Source organism: Oratosquilla oratoria, chromosome 2 (assembly GCF_046742065.1).
Source record: "Oratosquilla oratoria isolate Oo_2021 chromosome 2, ASM4674206v1, whole genome shotgun sequence".
NCBI lineage: Eukaryota > Metazoa > Arthropoda > Malacostraca > Stomatopoda > Squillidae > Oratosquilla > Oratosquilla oratoria.
The window spans coordinates 70,453,984-70,475,740 of NC_134778.1; the positions used below are offsets into that span (position 1 = coordinate 70,453,984).

Below are 21,757 nucleotides of genomic sequence, written 5' to 3' on the forward strand. Positions count from 1 at the left end.
GATGTAACATACGAAAGATCTTACTGTCATTTTTTTATCGTTTCTCCTGTGGTTTTGTAGCATATATAGTCATATATTTATTGATGTATGGAAGACAGACGAGTGGCAACGTGGTTAGCCAAACACAGAAAAGGGTTGAAATTTTATTCACTGACGTTTCGTCATTACCAGGAACTTCTTGAGAGTACTTGAAAAAGTTCTGGTATAGAAGAAACGTCAGTAAATAAAACTCAAACTCTCTTCTATGTCTACCTCACTACTCTGCACTTATATATCTATATATAAATACATATCCATATACATAAACAAACACATACATGCTCTCTTCATTCAGCAAACCTTACCCTAGCTTTCCCGTCATGATGCAAACAGGACCACATAAGGAGGAGAACAAAGGCGAGACTAGATCACCAGGACGAACTTTCATCTCTTTGTTCATAATGAAGGAACACGAAGTCTAATGGAGAGAGAGAGAGAGAGAGAAAAAAAAAAATCTTCGCGCGGCCCTCGGATCACGCCTGGCTTGCAACAGCGGCACCTATGACCCGAGTCAGGAGGCATTTTGGTTCCCTTTCTCGTTTCCTGAAGGTTCTGAAATGTGCCACCGCATTGTTTGTGGGTGTGAGCGTTATCTTGATGATTTCCTTCTGTGCTGGTGGTACTTTAATTCCTCTTCTGTCTAACATCATGGGATTTTATTCATATACTTTGTGGCACTGTCTCTTAGTAACAGGTGGCACTCATGGCCTGGATATTTCTGTTCAATTCCAGGGCATCTTTAAGACAGGTCTCCAGCATCCAAGTAAAAGTGGCTGGCGGGAAGCCTGAATGCATGACGTGCATGACGCAAATTGCAATGAAGAAAAGTCGATCGAGGGAAGTATTTGACAAGCTAGCCACGGAGCAGTAAAAAAAAAAAAAAAAAAAAAAAAAAAAAAACTGACAGGTGGGATGAAATGCGTTTGACCTCAATCCAAGTGCAGTGAAAGGGTCAAAGGGGCGCGGGAACTGGACGATCGGACAAGGAACGAATGTCCGGTACAACTGCCCTGGGAGAGAGAGAAAGAGAGAGAAAGAGAGAGGAGAGAGAGAGGAGAGGAGAGAGAGAGAGAGAGAGAAGAGAGAGAGAAAAACTCGCTTTCGACTGTGCAGTCTTGTTATCTGGTAACTGACACGTATTGTACTAATCTACCGTGAATATAATAAACAAACGAATAGATAATAAAGAAAATACATACAAATAAATACATGAAAAAATCATTCAAAGTCTTTTGCTTTCTTGCATACTATCCAAATAAACAAGCAATCAAATATATAAACAAATATATGAAAAAATTAATAAATCGATGGCTCTTATTTTCTTGTATTACCAAGCCAATCACTAACTGACACTCTTTCATCTATATGTGACTTCAACCCTTTCTAATACCAATATGTGGCAACAAAACGAGGAAGAACTCTTTTCTCTAACTATACTCCCGTGTGCCGTGCAATTAACTAAACCGGATAATCATGTCCTTATCGGAGAGCCTATTACCGCTTCCACCCAAGTCGCCAGCGTCTGTGGTAGAAAATGGGCGAAGCGTCATGAAAGTGAGGTGACGACGCACCTCCTCTCTCTCTCTCTCTCTCTCTCTCTCTCTCTCTTTTCAGTGGTTTCCGGGGCTGGTACTCGCCCGGACCTCAACCTTGTCCGTGGTCCGGAACAGTTAATGCATGAACGCAGGAGACAGTGTATCCACAGTATGCCACTGCGTGACCATACCCTAAGGCAGTGTTGTCCAAACTGGGATCCGAGTACCCCTGGTGGTACGCGGGTTAAATCATAAGGTTATGTGAACAAACAAGGAACACACACACACACACATGCACACAATGGATGAGGCAACAGTGTGTGCAAAAACTACACAAAAAATTAAGAACAAACTTTATGCTGAAAGATACAAAGATGGGTCACAACGAGCATAGTTCCCTTCCCGTATAATACAACCAGGTAAAATACACACACACACACACACACACAACAGAAACATTCCATGTTCTATGACGGCAAAGACAGGGGAAGCGGAGGGATGGGTACGTGAACAAACAAGGAACACACACACACACACACACATACACATGATTATTATATTATTTGAATTACCTTCAATAAAACTGGGTTTGTTCAGCCATGTAACAGTAGAAGATAATAAAGGGTACAACAGACGAAAATGTTTGGACAACAATGCCCTAAGGAAACTGATGTACGAGTGATGCCTAGGTCACCTCAGGTGGGCATTGGTTGGAAGCCATTACTCAAAGTAGATGCCTTTCCTAGCCTCTGCGCCGTGAACAGGATTCGAACGTATGCCAGAAACCCCCACGCGGTTACCAGACACGCGCGTTACCAATGAGCCGTAGTAAACGCCCCTTTTCGTCCTGTTTACGACACATGTTGGCGGTTTGTGTGTGAACGACCTTGTTGTGAACAGACTCAACAGGTGTCACGACGGAATTCGATGAATATTACATGTGACCTGGGAGTATGATCAACGTTAAAATAAAATAAATCTTTCCATTTCGTGACGCTTCTTCGGTAGCGTGGAAGTTGAACTGAGGGCAAAGAACCTTTCACATGACATGCAAATAATTTCATTTAAATTGTATCATATCCTTTTCAGAGAATTTAGATATATGTATATACATACATACATAAATACATACACACACACACACACACACACATATATATATATATATATATATATATATATATATATATGTGTGTGTGTGTGTGTGTGTGTATACACATTTATCAACCACAGTTCACTTTTATTCTAAGCCATCACCATCGAGAGGCTCGAGGAGCCATACATGCAGAAATTGAAACGTGCTAGCGGAGGCTCGAGTCCTTGGCTGTACCACGTTTCAATTTCTTCATGTATGCCTCCTCCAGCTTCTCGATGTTGATGGTTTAGAATTAAAGTGAATTGTGGTTGATAAATATAAATCTGTTCACTGGGACCCATTCAGTGTTATATACTGTGTGTGTGTATATGTATGTATGTATATATATATATATATACAGTATATATATGTATATATATATAAATAATATTTATTTTTTTACTGTGAAAAAGAAATGGTAATGGGATTGACGGAACTCTGAACATGTTATCTAAAAAAAAAAAAAAAAAAAAAAAAAAAAAAAAAAAAAAAAAAAAAAAAAAAAAAAAAAAAAAAAACCGCGAGAATTGAAATTCTTCCACTTTGTAACAAATCATATTTCTTAGAAGCCATGACCAACACGACCATCGGTCCTGCTTCCCCAAATATTCTTTAAATTTTGGTTCTGACTTAGAACTTCAGACAGTCCACTTAAAAAAATCTAACTTTTAGGTACAGCGGGAATTTATCATAGGAAAGCTTGCTTTTAAAATACTTTTTATAAAAAAAAATCTAACTTTTCAACACCATGGAAATCTATTAAAGAAACGTTTGTCAAGACAGTGAGAATGAATTTTTAAGATAATTATTTCAGTTGTACGGTTTCACTAGACAGACAGTTGCCAAGAATGATATATTTTGCAATATATTTCAAGACCAATGACACTTACACGTAGTCACCTTTAGTGACAGACGTCAGACAGAAGCATCTCCCCAAAACTCATCTCCAAATCCCAATAACATCCGCACCTCTATCTGAAGATGCAGCCTTGAGAGGCTGTCACTCGTTCTACGGACCGGACATAAGATATCTCTATCAGTTTTGGGTAATTTTCCTCCATTTTCTTTTTACACAAAGAAGAACTGATAAGAGGCGACTGCTCCCTAATTTTTCCTCCTTCCGTCTGGGGACACAGAAACACTCGCACTGTAATACAACACAGATAAGAACCCAACGTTTCTTATTAGATGTATGTGAAGGCTTCAGGATCGTTGCTGGTTACTGTAGGGTTCCGGGTTTTCTAGTCAGAGATACTCGAGACCAGAGTTATTTGATCATGATGTTCTCTAATAGAAAAATCTCCGTATCCATTGCATGTGGCTCAGGTTCCTTTCGGCTCTCTACGCCTGCCTGGTAGTGGAAGTCTCTAATTTTTTGTCACTTCCACATCTAAGTGACACACAGACACAGACACACACACACACACACACACACACACACACACATACTCCAACTCTCGTGAGCGGGGAGTTGGGTGTGTGTGTGCGTGTAAGGTCACAGCATTACCCATAGATAGGTCATATGAGCTCTGAGCTCTCTTCCAGGAGGGAAATAGCTGTCGATCACGAGTCCAACACGTGATCCAAAGACCACGGTGAATACACACACTTGCATATGTGTCATTGGAAGGACAGTGCCCTAGGATCCACAATTATTCACAGTATGTAACTGGATTTCCCTCGACACTATCCAAGACTTTTTGCTCCGGACAGACCTCTCGTGAGGGTCGAAGTTAAAGGCCTTGGTCGCAAGAAGAGCTTTTCTCTCCCACCGGGTCCCTTCCCAGACTTCAGATGCTTTCAGGTTTCAGGACAATTGCACTGATCTCGCCTAACTTAACCTTCTTTGACATGTACGTCCAAATCATCATGACACGTTGACTACATGGAAACCCACAGGATATCGCGTCGGAAAACATGACGTCACCCGAAGTGAAGTTCGAGGAAGGGATAAAAAAATTCCGAAGTCGAGGGAAGAGCCCTACTAGGAAAGAAGTCTATTTTTGAACTCTCCTCTGCTACTCCGTCTAACCTGTCAACATTCTGTTTTCATCTATCGCTCGCCCTGTTTTTGTTTATCGTAGCCTTCCTTCAGCAATGAAGCTTACGTTCTCATTTTTTTTTTACTTTTTTTCCGTAGGCTTCCTTCAGCAACTTCATTGAACTTTACGCCCTTTCCCATTCATGGCAGGATTTTTTTTTTGTCACCATCGTTGTGATGAGTTTCTGTCCCCCTGAACAAAACCATCTGGTCGGAGCAGGACATGAATAATGAATAAAAATTCATTATCACAACTAGAATAAATACATAAAACGAGAACACTCGATCCGATGAATCGAGACAAGTTCTGACCATCTAGCTAGTGAGGGTGTGTGTGTCGGGGGGGGGGGGGGATGTAGCTGCGTGATAAATAAGGTCGACCAGTAGTCAGATGTAGAGTGTAGATATCTCCTGTGGATTTCTTACCTAAAGGATAGTTCCAAAAAGTCCGAGGATCACTTTATAAGAAAGACCCAAATGAATATGAAGGGAGGAGAGGGGAGGGAAAGGGAGGCGAGGGAAGGGGACGGAAAGGGAGGCGAGGGAAGGAGAGGGAAAGGGAGGCGAGGGGAGGGGAGGAGAGGGGAGGTGTGGGGAGGAGAGGGGAGTTGTGGGGAGGAGAGGGGAGGTGTGGGAAGGAGAGGGGAGGTGTGGGAAGGAGAGGGGAGGTGTAGGGAGGAGAGGGGAGGTGTGGGGAGGAGAGAGGTGTGGGGAGGAGAGAGGAGGTGTGGGGAGGAGAGGGGAGGTGTGGGGAGGAGAGGGTAAAGAAAAGAAGTGGAACAGAGGAAAGGGTGAGGGAAAGGAAGTGGAACAGAGTGGAGTGGATGGGACGGGAGGGGCTCTAGAAGAGGGGAAGGGAAAAGAGGGAAAAGGGGAAGGGAAAAGAGGGGAAAGGGGAAGGGAAAAGAGGGGAAAGGGGAAGGGAAAAGAGGGGAAAGGGGAAGGGAAAAGAGGGGAAAGGGGAAGGGAAAAGAGGGGAAAGGGGGGGGAATGGAGGGTACGTGGGTGCCTCCTGACGAGAATCATTGTATATTATCGGGCACTGCTGCCTCCTCGCAGGCAGTGTTTCCACATTCAAGGAAACTTCCTGGTTTTAAGGAAATTTTACCCCTTCAAGGAAAGTTTCAAAGAAACTTGGTTTTTAAGGAAATTTTACCCCTCCAAGGAAAGTTTCAAGGAAACTTGGTTTTTAAGGAAATTTTACCCCTCCAAGGAAAGTTTCAAGGAAACTTGGTTTTTAAGGAAATTCTGAGGATATCGACAGATAGAAAAGAAATTCCACAGAAACTGGCATAAAACCATCTAAGGAGTAATATTAAATTCAGAATAAAAATGATCAAAGAAAGAGATAAACGAGAAATATGACTACATTCAGACAACAGTGATATGGTACAGAGTACAACCCCGGTGCCTTGTGCTATTTGGCCCCGCCGTCAGTCCCGGCCGGGATTGTCGCTGACCGAATCGTAATAACCGCGACGAGGCTATGTCCAATTGTCATAGCATACTGAACCTAGGCTATATTAATTTTGTATTACAGATTAACAGATATCGGTATATTTTAAAGGTGCACACCACGCACACCCAGGTCCAGTGATTGCCTTTTTGAAGTATGTCCTATTATTAGGTTAATATAATGACATTTTTTGGCAATAATAGTGACACTGATAGTGACAGTAGTGATGAATATGACAAAAAAAAAAAAAAAAATAAAATAAGATGACTAAGTGTTCCTCAATATAAATCCTGGTTATCAATCAAATCTATAAATGGCCAGGATACACAATTTTGCAAGGTGAAAATGACATGTGCAAGATCTGCAATTACACGCCATGGAAAGAGTAATTTTCACATAAATGCATCAAGTCCTATCCCAGTATTCGGGAAATTATTGGGTCATCATCCTAGGACGTTCCAAAAAATGGAAATAAAGATTTGTAGCTTCATCACTGAAAACAATCCAGTGATATAAAATACTTTTAACAATCACTTTTATAACTGTAAAATATGAGGAAATTTTCAAAGAAATTTAATGACATGTCTAAAGACATTTAAGGAAATTTGGCTATTCCAACAAGGAAATCCATTTATGAGATTTGGAAACCCAGCCCGCAGGTGGCTGGTCAGGTCATATTATCGTGTTGCCGCTTGCTTAGTGAGTTCTTTCGTTGTGAGGACAAACACTAACAAATATTAGGCTTAGAACTTCAAGCAATTAGTTTTTAACACTTGTTTGTATTTATAAATTGAATGTTACTGCTTGAAAAAAAAAAAAAAAAAAAAAAAAAAATTATATATATATATATATATATATATATATATATATATATATATATATATATATATATATATATATATATATATATATATATATATATAAGCCTAGAACTAAACCAAACTACCGAGCTCCTTGGAGTAGTTGTGACCAGATCCATTTCTCTCTCTGCTCCGTAACTCTTGACAGAATTTAAGGCTAGTACAGCCACCTCCCATATGGACGGGACTTGATATTCCATGTGTTTTGATGTATACAATGGCACAGAACATCGTAGCAAGACACGCTTCTCGGGGTACGCCTCCGTACTTGATACAAAGTCATCTTAGATCAACGTAAATGATTACGACCCATGAACACACAAAGATGTGATTATACAGACCCAAAGATTGATAGGTGGAGAACCTACGATGGTGGATTGACGGCGTGGACGCAGTGGTAATGGATAAGAATAATGGTAATAGTAATGGGCGTGGTAATTTTGTTAACACAGATTCCAAAAACCCATTGCCCATTCCTCTACCTCATTTGTTCTTTAAATGTCGTTCTCTGGCCACAGTTGCTTCTGCCCAAACATTAGTGATGGCGATTCCCGCTTAGTTGGTGGAACACGACAGCAGAGGCAGGAAATGTCAAATTTGATCTTCGTATTTTCTTGGTCCGGCCAGGCCGCGTACATAAACATACCTAGAAAAAAAAAAAAAAAAAAAAAAAAAAAAAAAAAAAAAAAAAAAAAAAAAACGGTCTTCGTTTTTTTCCTAAGAAAATTATTTAAATTTGCATATATATATATATGAAAAGAAGCGTTCGATACTGATAGTTTTGGTAAAATATGTATACAAAGATTTTTTTTCGTGATGATATAATACAACTTTATATATTTTTGTCACAAAGTCTTGCTAACTTTATTCTCCTAACTGTAACTCACAAGAGACATAAGAACATAAGAATGGAGGAGATTGCAGGAGACCATAAGGCCTACACTACTCAGTCCCTCCCTTACCACCTGTCATCTCTACCCATAAAGTTATCTAATCTATTAAAATAACCAAATGTTTCAGCGCTCACTACATGGTTACTAAGTCTATTCCATCTGTTCATCAATCATAACCAGTTCTTGCCTATTTTCTTCTTAAACCTAAATTTGTCAAATTTAAATCCATTACTAGGCTGACCTTAGGATACGTGTCTAAAATAAGGTATATCTATTTACTTCAAATGTGTTGACAAGATATAAATACCATTATCATAACCATGTTATGGTTTGAGTGTTGACACGCTTGTAGGCAAGAACTAAGAAATCGAGAGTACGTTAAAGTTGATCCTGAATCTTCTCAAAATCCTTTATCCTACACCCCCCATCCGGTCCTCCCCCTCCCCCACCTCCCTAACCCCCAAAACTTTCTCTAAACTCACATCCTGAAATGACACACACACACACAGACACACATGCACACACACACACACACACATAGACACCCCACCACACGACTCGATGGCGCGGTGGTGGAATTCCCCACCGCCACTACGGGGGTCCAGGTTCGAATCCCGCCCAGGGCTGAATTTTCAGTACCGCTGCGCTACGAGTCGTTACTCCAACACTCGTGGGCGGGAGTTGGGTGTGTGTGCGCGCTTGCCCATAGATTGGGCATATACGAGCTCTCTTCCGGGAGGGAAATAGCTGTCAATCACGAGTCCAACCCACGAACACATATATTGAAAATTACTTTCCTAGTATAACATGTACACTCTTACAACAAAATCGGGGGTAGTTCACACTATTTTCATAAATATATCACAATAATTGTGAAGCTTTATAGATATTCAAATACAATTAATGGATGTGTGAAGTAATTGTAAAAATGTCCCTATGACCTTTGGTAGAAACATTCTTATTTAACTTTTTTCAGTGACATTCACTGCGTATTCAATTCGGCTGACGCCGGGTGATTTTATTCAGCCAAGGGAGAAATCTCTGTGGCGCCAGAGTCAAATTTAAGTTCTAATACCAACGCCCAAAACTGATACAAAATTTTATTCGATTTCATCCATTTCCTCTAGAGAATATAGTTTGATAAGGCGTTTCCTATTTCATCGTTCAGATTGTCGTCATTTCGTTCGATCACGAACAACGTGAAAACATCGTGCAACACGAAAAAAAAAACAAAAAAAAAAAAAAAAAAATATATATATATATATATATATATATATATATATAAAAATAAATATATATATATATGTATTAGATATAAATATACATACATATATATATATATATATATATATATATATATATATATATATATATATATATATATACATAAAATAAATCCAATATTTTCCCGTTTTTTATATTTTACTTTAATATATTTTCATTTTCTTTGTGTTGTTGTTCGGGAGGCATCGCTGGTGTCCTTATAAATATTTTGTTTTATGTTAAATTAATCACGCAGTTTAATCCTGCAGAGACATAGATCCGGGCTTAAAGAGATTGTTTGCCCCCTTTCCTACCGCAGATTTATATGCACTTTCATTTCTCTCTTAAATTTTCAATACAAATATATATAATACATACACACACATGGAAAAAGCACGTGGATGCACGCCCATACACGTGTACATGTACGTGATTGCCGAAACACACACATTGATCACATAGTAGAGACCTATCTGCGAATAACGAGGCTGGATGAAAAAATAACAATAATGATAATATTAGTAATAATAATATAAAATAATAATAGTAATAATGATACTAATAAAAATATTATAAAAAATAATAGTATAAAAAATTATCATAATAATAATAACAATAACAATAATAATTATATAATTACAGTAATTATAAATAACATAAAAAAGTAAACAATTCCACGTGATTTGGCGAAAAAATTTCTACGGTTTGGCTAAAATATTTTCACACAGTTTTACATGTAATCTACGTCCTGACAGCGATGGGCCACTTATTTCCCGTCTGGGTAGAATTTCATACTAAAATATTCTCATTTCTGACGTTATCCATTAATCTAAAAATCTGTAAAATCTGCAGAATACCTCCTAAGTCTCTCTCTCTTTTTAAAGAAATAGATTTACATAATTCACAAATTTTTTCTGATAATTCGTATTGATTTTTCGTCTCACCGTTTTACTCCTTCCTCTCTGTCAAAGACTTTGACGATAAAACTCGGGAACCAGAGGGAACGTAGCGCAGTCCAAACGTTTGCATAAATCAGAGCGTCCTCACTCGATTCCTGTTTATGGATGAGGTCGTGGCCCTGTTCTTCATATTAATGAGGGGTCGTTGGGTCTCTTGGCGATAACGCCGGGTGACGTAACTGCCTCGCCATTATCAGGCCTGCCTCTCTCTCTCTCACACTGCTGGGAATCGGAGAGAGTGCGGGACTCGAACCCACGATTAGGAAGATGCGAGCCCAGCAAGCTTAATGGTTTTCTTGTCTTTTGAAATGCACTTTGAGAAACTGATTTACTCTGTCATTCTCAGTGTCAAAGCGATTCCCTATTACCATTTTGACAGGCAACTCTGAGGTTGGATAAAGCGGCAAGGGTCTTTAGCAAGGTAATCTGCAGCATCTCCAAGAACTACGTAATGATTAATAAGCAGCTAATCACAGGCCAAGAATGGGTAAAGGTGCGGGGCCAACTTGGCATTATTAGAATAAATAAGGTATAAATGCTATCTAAAATAAATAAAATAGATAAAAATAAACAAATAAAATGAATGAAAATAAATATATATATAATAAAAATAAATGAATGAATGAAGATTAAAATGAAATAAAACAAATATGTAAATAAACGGATAAATAATGAACACATACAGATGAGCTAAATATGATAATATAAATGAATGAACAAAGATTAAACTGAAATAAAACAAACAAATATGTAAATAAATAGATAAATAATGAACACATACAGATGAGCTAAACAGAAGATTAAGATGCAACGGTATTTTTCAGACTCGTTCTCTCTCTCTCATCGAGACATCTGATTTGCAAAGTCTATATCCAACGACACCGCGAGACCCGAGTTGCAGTAGATCAATTCGGCCGAAGCCACCAGCTCCTGTGGCGCCAACTTACGCAACATCATGGAGCCAAAAGGCGGGGCAAGGCAACGGACTCTTCGCCAAGTTCGATAATCGCTCCGAAGTTGTAATTCTTCGGCAAGTTTTAATGTCAACCACGTCTTCAATTCTGACTTGCTCCGATGACCATTCTCTTACGCTGCACGGAGTGTGTGCGCGTTTGTGTGCGCGGGTTTGTGTGTGTATGTGTGTGCGTTTGTGCGGGTGAGTGTGTATGTGTGTATGCATTTGTGTGTGAGTTTGTGTGTGTGTGTGTGTGTGTGTGTGCGTGTGTGTGTGTGTGTGTACGCGCGCGCGTATATGTGCATGAGGGTTCAAGTGTTAATATGCGCACACACACACACACACACATATATATATAAATATATATATTACATACATACATATATATATATACATACACACACACACACACACATATATATATATATATATATATATATATATATATATATATATATATACACATACATATATATATATATATATATATATATATATACATACATAAACCTAAGATATACTATGAGAAAGTGAGCGTAAATTGAAAATACAAAAACAAACTAATGACGTCCGGAAATTGAGAGACAGGCATCTGGACAGGGTTGGAAATATCCTAAAGAACACATATAATATCTTGTCCTGCCCTCTTTCGACACATCCGCTCCACATCAAGAGTACATGGCGCCGCTAAGCACATTCTGTGTGTGTGTGTGTGTGTGTGTGTGTGTGTGTGTGTGTGTGTGTGTGTGTGTGTGTGTGTGTGTGTGTGTGTGTGTGTTCACTAATACACGTTCCTGTCGGCACTGTAGGTTCTGAATTTCTGTACAATTTGTTGGGACTTTAGGAGAATATTCTTTTTGTAAATTCCAGAACCAGGGATAAGGTCACAAAAGGTGTTAAAGCTAGACCCAACATATCTAAGTTAAAGGGTAGCGCCATTATAAAGCAAATATCTATTATATTACGTTACTTTATATTCATGAAGATTTCAAATTTTCCGTCTCCCTCGTATGTTTTTGTCAGAATTTGTAAAAGAAGAATAAGAAAAAGATGGTGAAAAAGAAGAAAAAAGATTATGAAGAAGAAAAAAGGTGAAGAAGAAAAAAGACTGGATACTGACGTACGATATTTTTGCTTTTTCGAAGAACTCTTAGGTTAAAGAAAAATCCTTCAGAAAAATTCTTTGTCCGGAAGGAAGAAGGTTTTGCATGAAAAAATTTCCTGTGTGTGTGTGTTGGATCCATCATATAAGGAGGGTCACCAGTCCAACCAGACAGGCAAGTGTAGTTTTTCTCCAGAATCAAATTATAGGTTTAACTAGTCTTCATTAATATATATATATATATTGGAAGTAGGTCATTAATAATGCATGCGTTGTCAAAGTCAACAGCTGTGATAGCACATTATTGTTTATAGAATTTCTTTTCTATGTTGCGTCATCCAGACGACCGCACATTGGTGCGTAACATAGAAAAGAAATTCTATAAACAGAATAATGCTATCACAGCTGTTGACTTTAACAACGCATATATATATATATATATATATATATATATATATATATATATATATATATATATATTGGAAAACTGTAAACAGATTCAATTGAAGGGTTTATTTCCCCGACGTTTCGATTCCCGTCCAGGATTCGTTTTCAGGGGGTATAATGGTTACAAGATTGTAAACTCCTTATAAATCGTCAAAGTGGTAAACCTTGGGAAGGTTCACCCTCTCAATCACATGTACAAAGCATACCTATTTACAATATTAAATACACTACAATTGAAATTAAATATTGGTACAAAATAAAATGAATTACAAATAAAAATTTGCATGGGTGTGAACATAAAACAAGCGTAGCAAGAGTAAAAATACGTAACACTACCGTAAAAACATCAGCACATAGGACAGATGCAAATGGAGGTGGACCAAATGTCCGAAATGAAATGTCAAGAACAAACGACTAAATTACAATCAAACAAAATACACTACAAAAACATAAATACAATAAGTTACATGGGTGTAAACATAAAACAAGTAGCAAAAAAGCCTCAAACGTAACACTAACGTAGAAACATCAGAACATAGGACAGAGATGCAAATGGAGGTGGACCAAATGTCCGGAAAGAAGTGTCAAGAACAAACGACTAAATTACAATCAGACAAATAAAAACCAAACATAAAACAAGTGTGGCAAAAATACACCAAAACGTAACCTAAATGTAAAAACAGATCATAATCCAAAGACACAAATGAAAGTGGACCAAATGTCCGCAAAGGAGGAAAGGAGGACAGGAGGAACAGGTCTCGATAACAAACGACATTACAATCAGGCAAATAAAAGATACAAAGATGAAAAGAAAGATATAACCGAAGAGAAAAAGGAAGTAGACTAAAACTGAAAAAGGAGGACAAAAGTCACGGGGAGTTGAAAAGGTGCACTGGGAGACCGCCTTCGAGAAAGGAGGTCGGCCAAAAGCCAACTGGTGAACAAACGACAGGTCGTAAAGAAGCAGAAACCAGAAAACAGAACAAAGGAATTAGACTGCGTTACTCCTCGTTCCTAGATAAATAGGATTGAGATCAATGCACCTGTTTATGCAGTTGCTCTTAGTTCCCATGCTTCCAAAAATAGTCTCTTCTTTTTGTTATTTTCTTTGTGTAGATTTCTCACTCCATCCCAATCAATCCTGTGTTGGTGTTCTATAGCGTGTTTGTACAGGGCCGATTTCGGATCTTCTCGCCTAACTGCACGTTGGTGTTCTTGTACTCTAGTAGCTAATTTCTTTTGTGTTTCTCCTACATATTCCGTGCAGCCTATGCGGTAAACTACGCCGGCCAGTTGTGTAGGTTCCTCGGTGTCTTTGACTTTGGTGAGATTTCGGGGTTTGTGTGCCACTTATACTCCGCTGTCTCGTAAGACTCTTGCAGTAACCTCAGATGCTCCTTTGATATAGGGGATAGTGACTCTGGGTGTGATGTGTGGTCTCTGTTCTGGGGTGTCGGTGGGTTGTGCTTTTGTCCATTTCCGTATAGTTTGATGAGATAGCCGTTGTTCCGGAAGACCTGTAAAAGGTGTTTTCTTTCGGCCTTCTTAGATTCCACAGAAGAACAGACTTTATCTGCTCTATTCCATGAAGTCCTGATCACACTCCTTTTGTGGCAATCTGGATGGTAGTTATCAAAATCCAAAAGTCTATCTGTGTGTGTGGGGTTTCTGTACACTTGTGCAAAGGGTGTCACTTTCGCGCTTGACGCAGACGTCCAGTAACAGCAGTTGGAAATCTTTCTTCAGTTCCATTGAAAAATGAATGGCCGGTTCAATACTGTTGATGTGACTGAAGAAAGGTTCTACGTCCTTGCTGTCCAAAATGGCGAACATAACATCGACGTATCTAGTCCACAGTTTAAGCGAAGAAGGTGCAGCACTTAGAAGTTGAGCTTCTAGTCGTTGCATCACTACTTCAGCCACCACAACTGAAATAGGCGATCCCATAGGTGTGCCCTTACGTTGGTGATAGGTGTGATCCCTGAAGCGGAAGTATGTAGAGTCAAGGCACAGGGAGATGAGTCCCATGAGTTCTGACAAGGAAAGTTTCTGATTATCCAAGAATCCCCGGTTCTCCTCCATGGCCGACTTCAGCGCTCTTTTTGCCAATTCTCGTGGGATGGACGTAAACATGGATTGAACATCGAAGGAAACCAAGACATCTCCTCTCCTTAGGTTAAGTCCTTTGATTCTTTCAATGAAGTCAGTTGAATTCTGAAGCATGTGTGGTGAGTTGGTCACTAGAGGTCTGAGAAGTTTAGCCAAGTACGAAGCAAGATGGTAAGTCGGTGAATCTCTAAAAGCCACTATGGGTCGAAGGGGAATATTTTCTTTGTGGACTTTTGGTAACCCATAGAACTTAGGGATGGTAGAATCTCCTGGCCTCATTTTCTTCCACTCGTCATCATTTATAACCCGTTTATATATATATATATATATATATATATATATATATATATATATATATATATATATATATATATATATAAGAAATAGAAAAACTGGAAACTTGTGTTCAAGAATCCAAAGGCAACCATTTGGAGAGAAAACCTAAAATAGATAAATAAATAAATAAACAAAATAAATGGAGGGGGTCACACGATGTCTGTGTGGTACTGGTGTCAGAGGTTACCTACTGTCTGGACAATTTAGATATTTGCTTACACATATAGTTAGCCATTTAATTTACATAAACCTTTGTGAATATTTACATTTACATTTTCATCTTGGGTAGTGTATATATATATATATATATATATATATATATATATATATATATATACACGTGTGTGTGTGTGTGTGTGTGTGTGTGTGTGTGTGTGTGTGTGTGTGTGTGTGTGTCGAATCATTCTGACAAGTTGACGAGGGCGGGAAGAAGGAGGACGCAACTTAGTCCGAATTTATTCCTTACTAATTTCGCAGAAAGGGCTTTGGAATCCAGGAACATTATGGTGGAATAAGAAATACTTTCTTCTCCCTACTGCCAGACGATACCATTCAGTTTTAAGGAATCCCTGTTTATCAACGATATATACATACACAAGTACTCGATACTATTATATACTGTATCTGCACCTATTTCATTAATGGTATCTCTTTGCTTTAGTCGGCGTTGTTAGGGTAGCATTAAGCCATAAATGCAAAGGAAATGCTTATTTCTTTTATCATTTCTTTCAGACAGCTCGTTGTGGTGCCGAACCGGGGCTCAAGCAGCGCTGACCTCCACGTTCCGAGAAACTCCTGAGCACATCCTCAGGACGTAGAACTCCGCGCCGACAGCACAGCGCTCAAGGTATTCTCGTAAAAACCCAACGCTCGGATCTCGCTGGGGAGAAGGGACTGGCTAGCGCTCGCACACAAACATTGGGGACGAAAGTGGGCGGGGACTATGGAGCCGTTCAACCATTGCGTCATTTCAAGGAACCAAACGCCAGCGGGTAACTTCTCTTTGACCCGCTCCCCACTGACCTGTGACCATTTTCCTTCTATCTTGGCTGTCGCCAAGCTATCTCATTCATTATCGCACGGGCTCAAACAAAGCCAGTGGGAGTGACATAAAAAAAAAAAAAAAAAAAAAAAAAAATCTCATTCATCTCCGTGGCACTTCTGTAGGGATACGGGGCTGTAACTTCGACCTCTTCCGTGCTAAGTGGCACTTTCTCTTTTATTCTACCTGCAGCACCTCCGACGTCAACAAAGAAGATAAATTCCCTTACGCTGATGTCACACTACGCGGCGGGGCCGGATGCGTCCAGATGATGGTCATGTTCATTTATCTTAATAAAATCACCTGGCGACAAACACTCCTTTATATAACGACCACCCTCTCCCCCTGGTTAAAATACCTAAACCTACACCCCTATACAATCGTAATATTCCGAGTCTGACTTACCAAGGAAAATTTGCTACAGCCAACAACAAACCTCAACGGAAGCGGTGGACAGTAAGACATTGACCTTACATGGAACAAACGATGAGCACTTGCCAATGTCGTTCATGAGAGATGGACGTCCGAGAGAATCGTCTCCCCACTGTATTACCCATCGATAACCTCACCTCTCAGGTGCAGCCCGAGAGGCCGGTTCATAGTCTCCGGAACGAGTACAAGAGATCAATCAATTCTATTTTCTCTTCTCACTTTTTCAAACAGGAATGTAGACACAACCGGCGACGACTCCTTCTAGAGTGACATAAAAGCAGATCTATACCAACAAGACACAGAACACGGTCCAACATTTTCTCCCAGAAAGATCTACCGAAAGGCCCGAGAACCGTTGCCGGTTTGTATGGGGGCTGGGGGTTTCCCTGTGAGTAAAACGTCCGAGGGTGGTTAACGAATGGAATAAGCTTAGTAACCATGTAGTGAGCGCTGAAACAATGGGTTGTTTTAAGAAGAGGTTAGATAACATTATAGAGAGGGATGGCAGGTAGTAAGGGACACAGAACTGCCTAATGTAGGCCTTATGGTCTCTTGATGTCCCTTCCATTCTTTGGTAAGGGACATGGAACTGCCTAATATAGGCCTTATGGTCTCTTGATGTCCCTTCCATTCTTTGGTAAGGGACACAGAACTGCCTAATGTAGGCCTTATGGTCTCTTGATGTCCCTTCCATTCTTTGGTAAGGGACATGGAACTGCCTAATATAGGCCTTATGGTCTCTTGATGTCCCTTCCATTCTTTGGTAAGGGACATGGAATTGCCTAATGTAGGCCTTATGGTCTCGAAGTCTCTTCCATTCTTATGTTCTCAAGAGCACGAATAGACTATTTATTCCCTAAACCCCTTCCATGCCTGTTGGCACTTTTCTAATTATCCTGGCTGTCTCCAGGCGATTTCATTCAATCCCATGGCAACCTTCAATAGCACTGAGTCTTCTTTATAAAAAAAAAAAAAAAAAAAAAAAAAATCAATCTAGGTCGGGATCTGCTCGAGTCCTTTAAGGATCTGTCGGATTTGACAGCAATCTGCTTCCAGCACTGGAAGAGTTCTTCTTCCAGAACGATCACAGATCCTCCCATGGGGATCTTACATAACCGATGCTGGTCTCCTCCTAAGCCTCTTTGACATCACGACACACTTTGCTGCATTTTTTCTGGCCAACGTCAGGCGAATTTATTCAGTTTTAGGAGAGATACTGCATCGCGCTGGGGGATGTCTTCCGCAAATTTTATTTTTGGTTAACGTTTGACAACTCCATTGGGCATAAGAAACGTTCTTGTGGACTTCGAGAGAGAAAAAAAAAAAAAAAATCAAGCAAGCACGCACAATCCCGTACCTGCATGCACAAACACGCCACAAAGCATACGCCTACTTGGTTGCAGAAACCTTGACCTAGGATACTTGGGTTCCATTCCCCCGACACTTCTTTTTCCTGCTGAGTATTCCATATATTTTTCATCACTGCATTTACTTGAGAGTTTATGGCAATTCCTGATATGCACAACTTACTCGTGAATAAAATCTAAATTGGTGAAAACCAAAGTATGTTTTAACATTTTTACAACTAACTACAGGCCTACTTTATTTATTCATACAACTTCACACATTCGTCCACTCTTTTGCTTTCATCATTTGGTTTCTTTCAGTAAAATCGCTTGTGAATCAAACAGAATAAAAACATACACAGACAACAGACGCACTTGTGTGTGTGTGTGTGTGTGTGTGTGTGTGTGTGTGTGTGTGCGCGCGCTCGTGTAGGTACATGTGTGTGTGTGTGTGTGTGTGTGTATGTCTGTGTGTGTGGATGTTTATGTACATGTGTGTGTGTGTGTGTGTGTATGCGCGCGTGTGCATGATTAGTCCATACACATGCTTTCGTATTTCATTCATCCATTCACAGAATGTATTCGTTTCTTCAGTAGCTATGCAACACCATAAAATTGAATAAAATCGCCTGACGTCAGGCAGGATAAAATAAATCATCCCATTACGGAATGGACACTTCTAGGTTTCAACTCATGACAAAAATAATCTATTTTGTCGTATCATTAACGTTGAATAAAATCGCCTGACAAGAATATTCAAGTACCTATAAATCCTTTGGTTACGATGGCAAACTTTATAGATTCTATTTTGTCCTTAATTCAGACGATTTTATTTAGATGAGGTCGGTAGTGTTGTCATTTGACACAGTTTTCATAATTAATTAGAATCGCCTCGAAATGAACATGTTTTGTTTTAGTCGAGGAAGGTCAGACAAAAATAAATAAAATAAAATAAGATAAGAAAAAATAAAATAAAATAAATTAAAATAAAAGAATAAATAAATGAATAAAAAATAAAAAGGCTTGTCTGGGATAAAACCCAATGCGAGGGAATTATCGATCACCGGTAACAACAGTTGACCTTGAGGTTCATCCAATGTCACCACGAAAGTCACAAACGTTTCCCACTGACCCACACGAATGTACACACACCTCCTCTTCCCCGTCCCCTTCCCCTCACCCGACGGGCAAGAAAACGTTTCCTCCCCCACTCACTCCTTCCGTTATTCCCTCTTCCCCTTCTGGGAGGATAAACGTTCTTCTCCCGGTCACACCTCCGCGAAAAAAAACGTTTCTAAACGTTATTCCCTTGACCTTGATATTTTTTGTTCTTCAGAAGCCTATGTAGAAAATACCCTTCCACCTAAGATTTACAAGACTGTACATCTTAAGCGATATGATGCAACGTTGCCTTTTTATACAAAAGTTCGTGCAATTACATCTCATTTTGGTGCGTCACCCCATGTTTTTATAGTATCACACACACACACACACACACACACACACACACACACACACACACACACACACACACACATACACGCACGCGCGCGGGGAGGGGGTTGGGAGTCGCCCACACAAACACACACAAACCGCAGTTGGTCCCACCCCCTCCAATCCCGAGGCAAAGGCGAGGCACGGTCTCAAACTCTCGTCCACTCGTCTCACCCACATCCAAATTGAACCCAATGTGTCATTCACAAGAGAATAACCAACTGCCGACAACGTCGCGCAAGTGACGGTGTCACTTCATGTGTGGCGTGGCAACTGTTGCACGCTAAACTCAGAGGCCAGGATGCATTTGGTCATAGGATGATAACAGGACACACACGACGACGGCACCGCTTGACATTGCAACTGTAATGGCTTATCTTTCTACTCACCATTTCTCAATTCGTGGTAGACAAGATCCGTGTCCGCCACGGGATTGGCAGCGGACGTTGAAGGGTTCATTTTCAATTGATGTGGCCCCTCTCCTGCTCACTTCTACCCCGTCCACCTTCTCAAATCCACTTGCCCCTTGCTCTAGTACGTGCGCTGCCGAACATAGCATTAAACTGTCGTACAATGGCATACATTCTAACTCTAAGCTTTAATCTACTGATGGTGCAATAAATATACATTCTCATGATTATAAGAATATCTGTGAATGAATACTGACTCAGGACCTTTTTGCGAAAAGTTTTGTTTGTTTGCATACAAGTGAATTTTGTCGTACGTCTGACAACTACGACTCTACTCAGCTGATCGTCATCCGTAGCCTTGACAGCGTTCGTCGTTAACATTCTTAAATACGCTGTGTGCAATGCAGCGGTGTATCAAGTCTGTACAAAGTCTTATCTAATTATTTTCACACCCATGACCTTGGTAGTAGTAATAGTAGTAATCGTAGTAGTGCCATGTATCTCTTAATATTATTTGTAGACAATCCCATGATCTCAACACCACGAAAACATACACTACTAAACAGATAAACAAGACTTCAAGTAACATAATTGCCTCTCTCCCTTGTAAACAACCCTGACTGATATCCCCACCAACCACGGGGGAGTTGTCAAGCTTCTGTTCCCTGAAAGACGACCGTAAAACTTTGTCTTGGATGACAAAATAACAATCTAACAAGGTGGATCCTAGACGCACGTGCATCACCATTATCATCCACGCCGCCTCCCCCCCCTTACCTATCGACGCCACGCCTCTCTCTACCCACCCGTTTTCGTCTCAGTGTCCCGCGTGCCTAACGACAACAAACATCGCGGTGAGGTGCCGACGGCTTGGCTACAACTTGCCAAAGAAGGACTAAAGTTCGCATGACCTACTTGCACCTGTTCCAAGCTGGCGTTGGGTTCAGAAATCTCAGCTTTCTCTGGATTATGTCAGAAACTGAAGGAAAGGGGGAGGGATTAGGGCAATGAGGAAACTTGTACATGTGCAATATGATCGTTATCCTTGATAGAGAAGATGAAAAAAAACTTTTATGCCTCCAAGGAAAGGCAGGAAAGAGAAAGGCAAACACATGAATACACACACGCACATCTATACACACGAGAATGCACGCGCACACATTGTACATACATGCATATATAAATGCAAGTATACATGCACGACTGAATGCACGAGTGCATGCATGCACGGTTCCTTGCCTGTATGCATGAATGTATGCGTACACGGATGCATGTATACACATTCCCACATACATACGTACATGGCCGTGCATGCATTAATGCATGGAAACATGCACTCAACATGTGTTTATACATAGACACATACACGCATTCATATATGCTCGTACGCACCATGCCTTCACACACTATCCAATTATCCTGAGTAGGATGGAACTCCTTATCAGTCTATAATAAACTGCTTCAGATAAGGCAAATTCTTAGTAAAGTGGACACATTATTACAGAAATAAAAATATTATTTCGAAGAATTGTAGTCTTCAGAGAGAGATCAATAAAAGAGCATCAGGAGCAAATAAAATCGCCTGGCGACGATTAGAAATAGAAAAAAATAAATTATTATTATTCTATTTATTTATTATTATTATTATTTTATCTATTTATTATTATTATTTTATCTATTCATTATCATTTTATTTTTACATTTCGTATCCTCTCAAACCTTCATTCCTCTTGCGGATTCTTAATTTGTGCAAAATGTAATTTTGTGTTGTTTTATATATTGCTTGGTCCAGCGACAGGTACCAACTGATGTTGGTCTTGAGAGATGGACGTGGGAGAGAACCATCTCCCCACGGTCACCCGCTCTTCAAAATCTGCCAACACACTTAACTCTGCCTGGAGAG

At 39.8% G+C, this 21,757-nt stretch overlaps 1 protein-coding gene across 1 annotated transcript in view; it reads right to left on the reverse strand.

The window, feature by feature from the left end:
- The window catches only part of LOC143039854 (ribosomal protein S6 kinase alpha-5-like), a 329,791-nt gene extending 309,806 nt beyond the window's left edge, over positions 1-19,985 (reverse strand). The window contains exon 1 of the mRNA XM_076210124.1: positions 19,834-19,985. Coding sequence (XP_076066239.1) covers positions 19,834-19,903 — 70 coding nt within the window. The 5' untranslated portion in view covers positions 19,904-19,985. The remainder of the gene's footprint in view (positions 1-19,833) is intronic.
- Between the last annotated feature and the right edge of the window lie 1,772 nt (positions 19,986-21,757).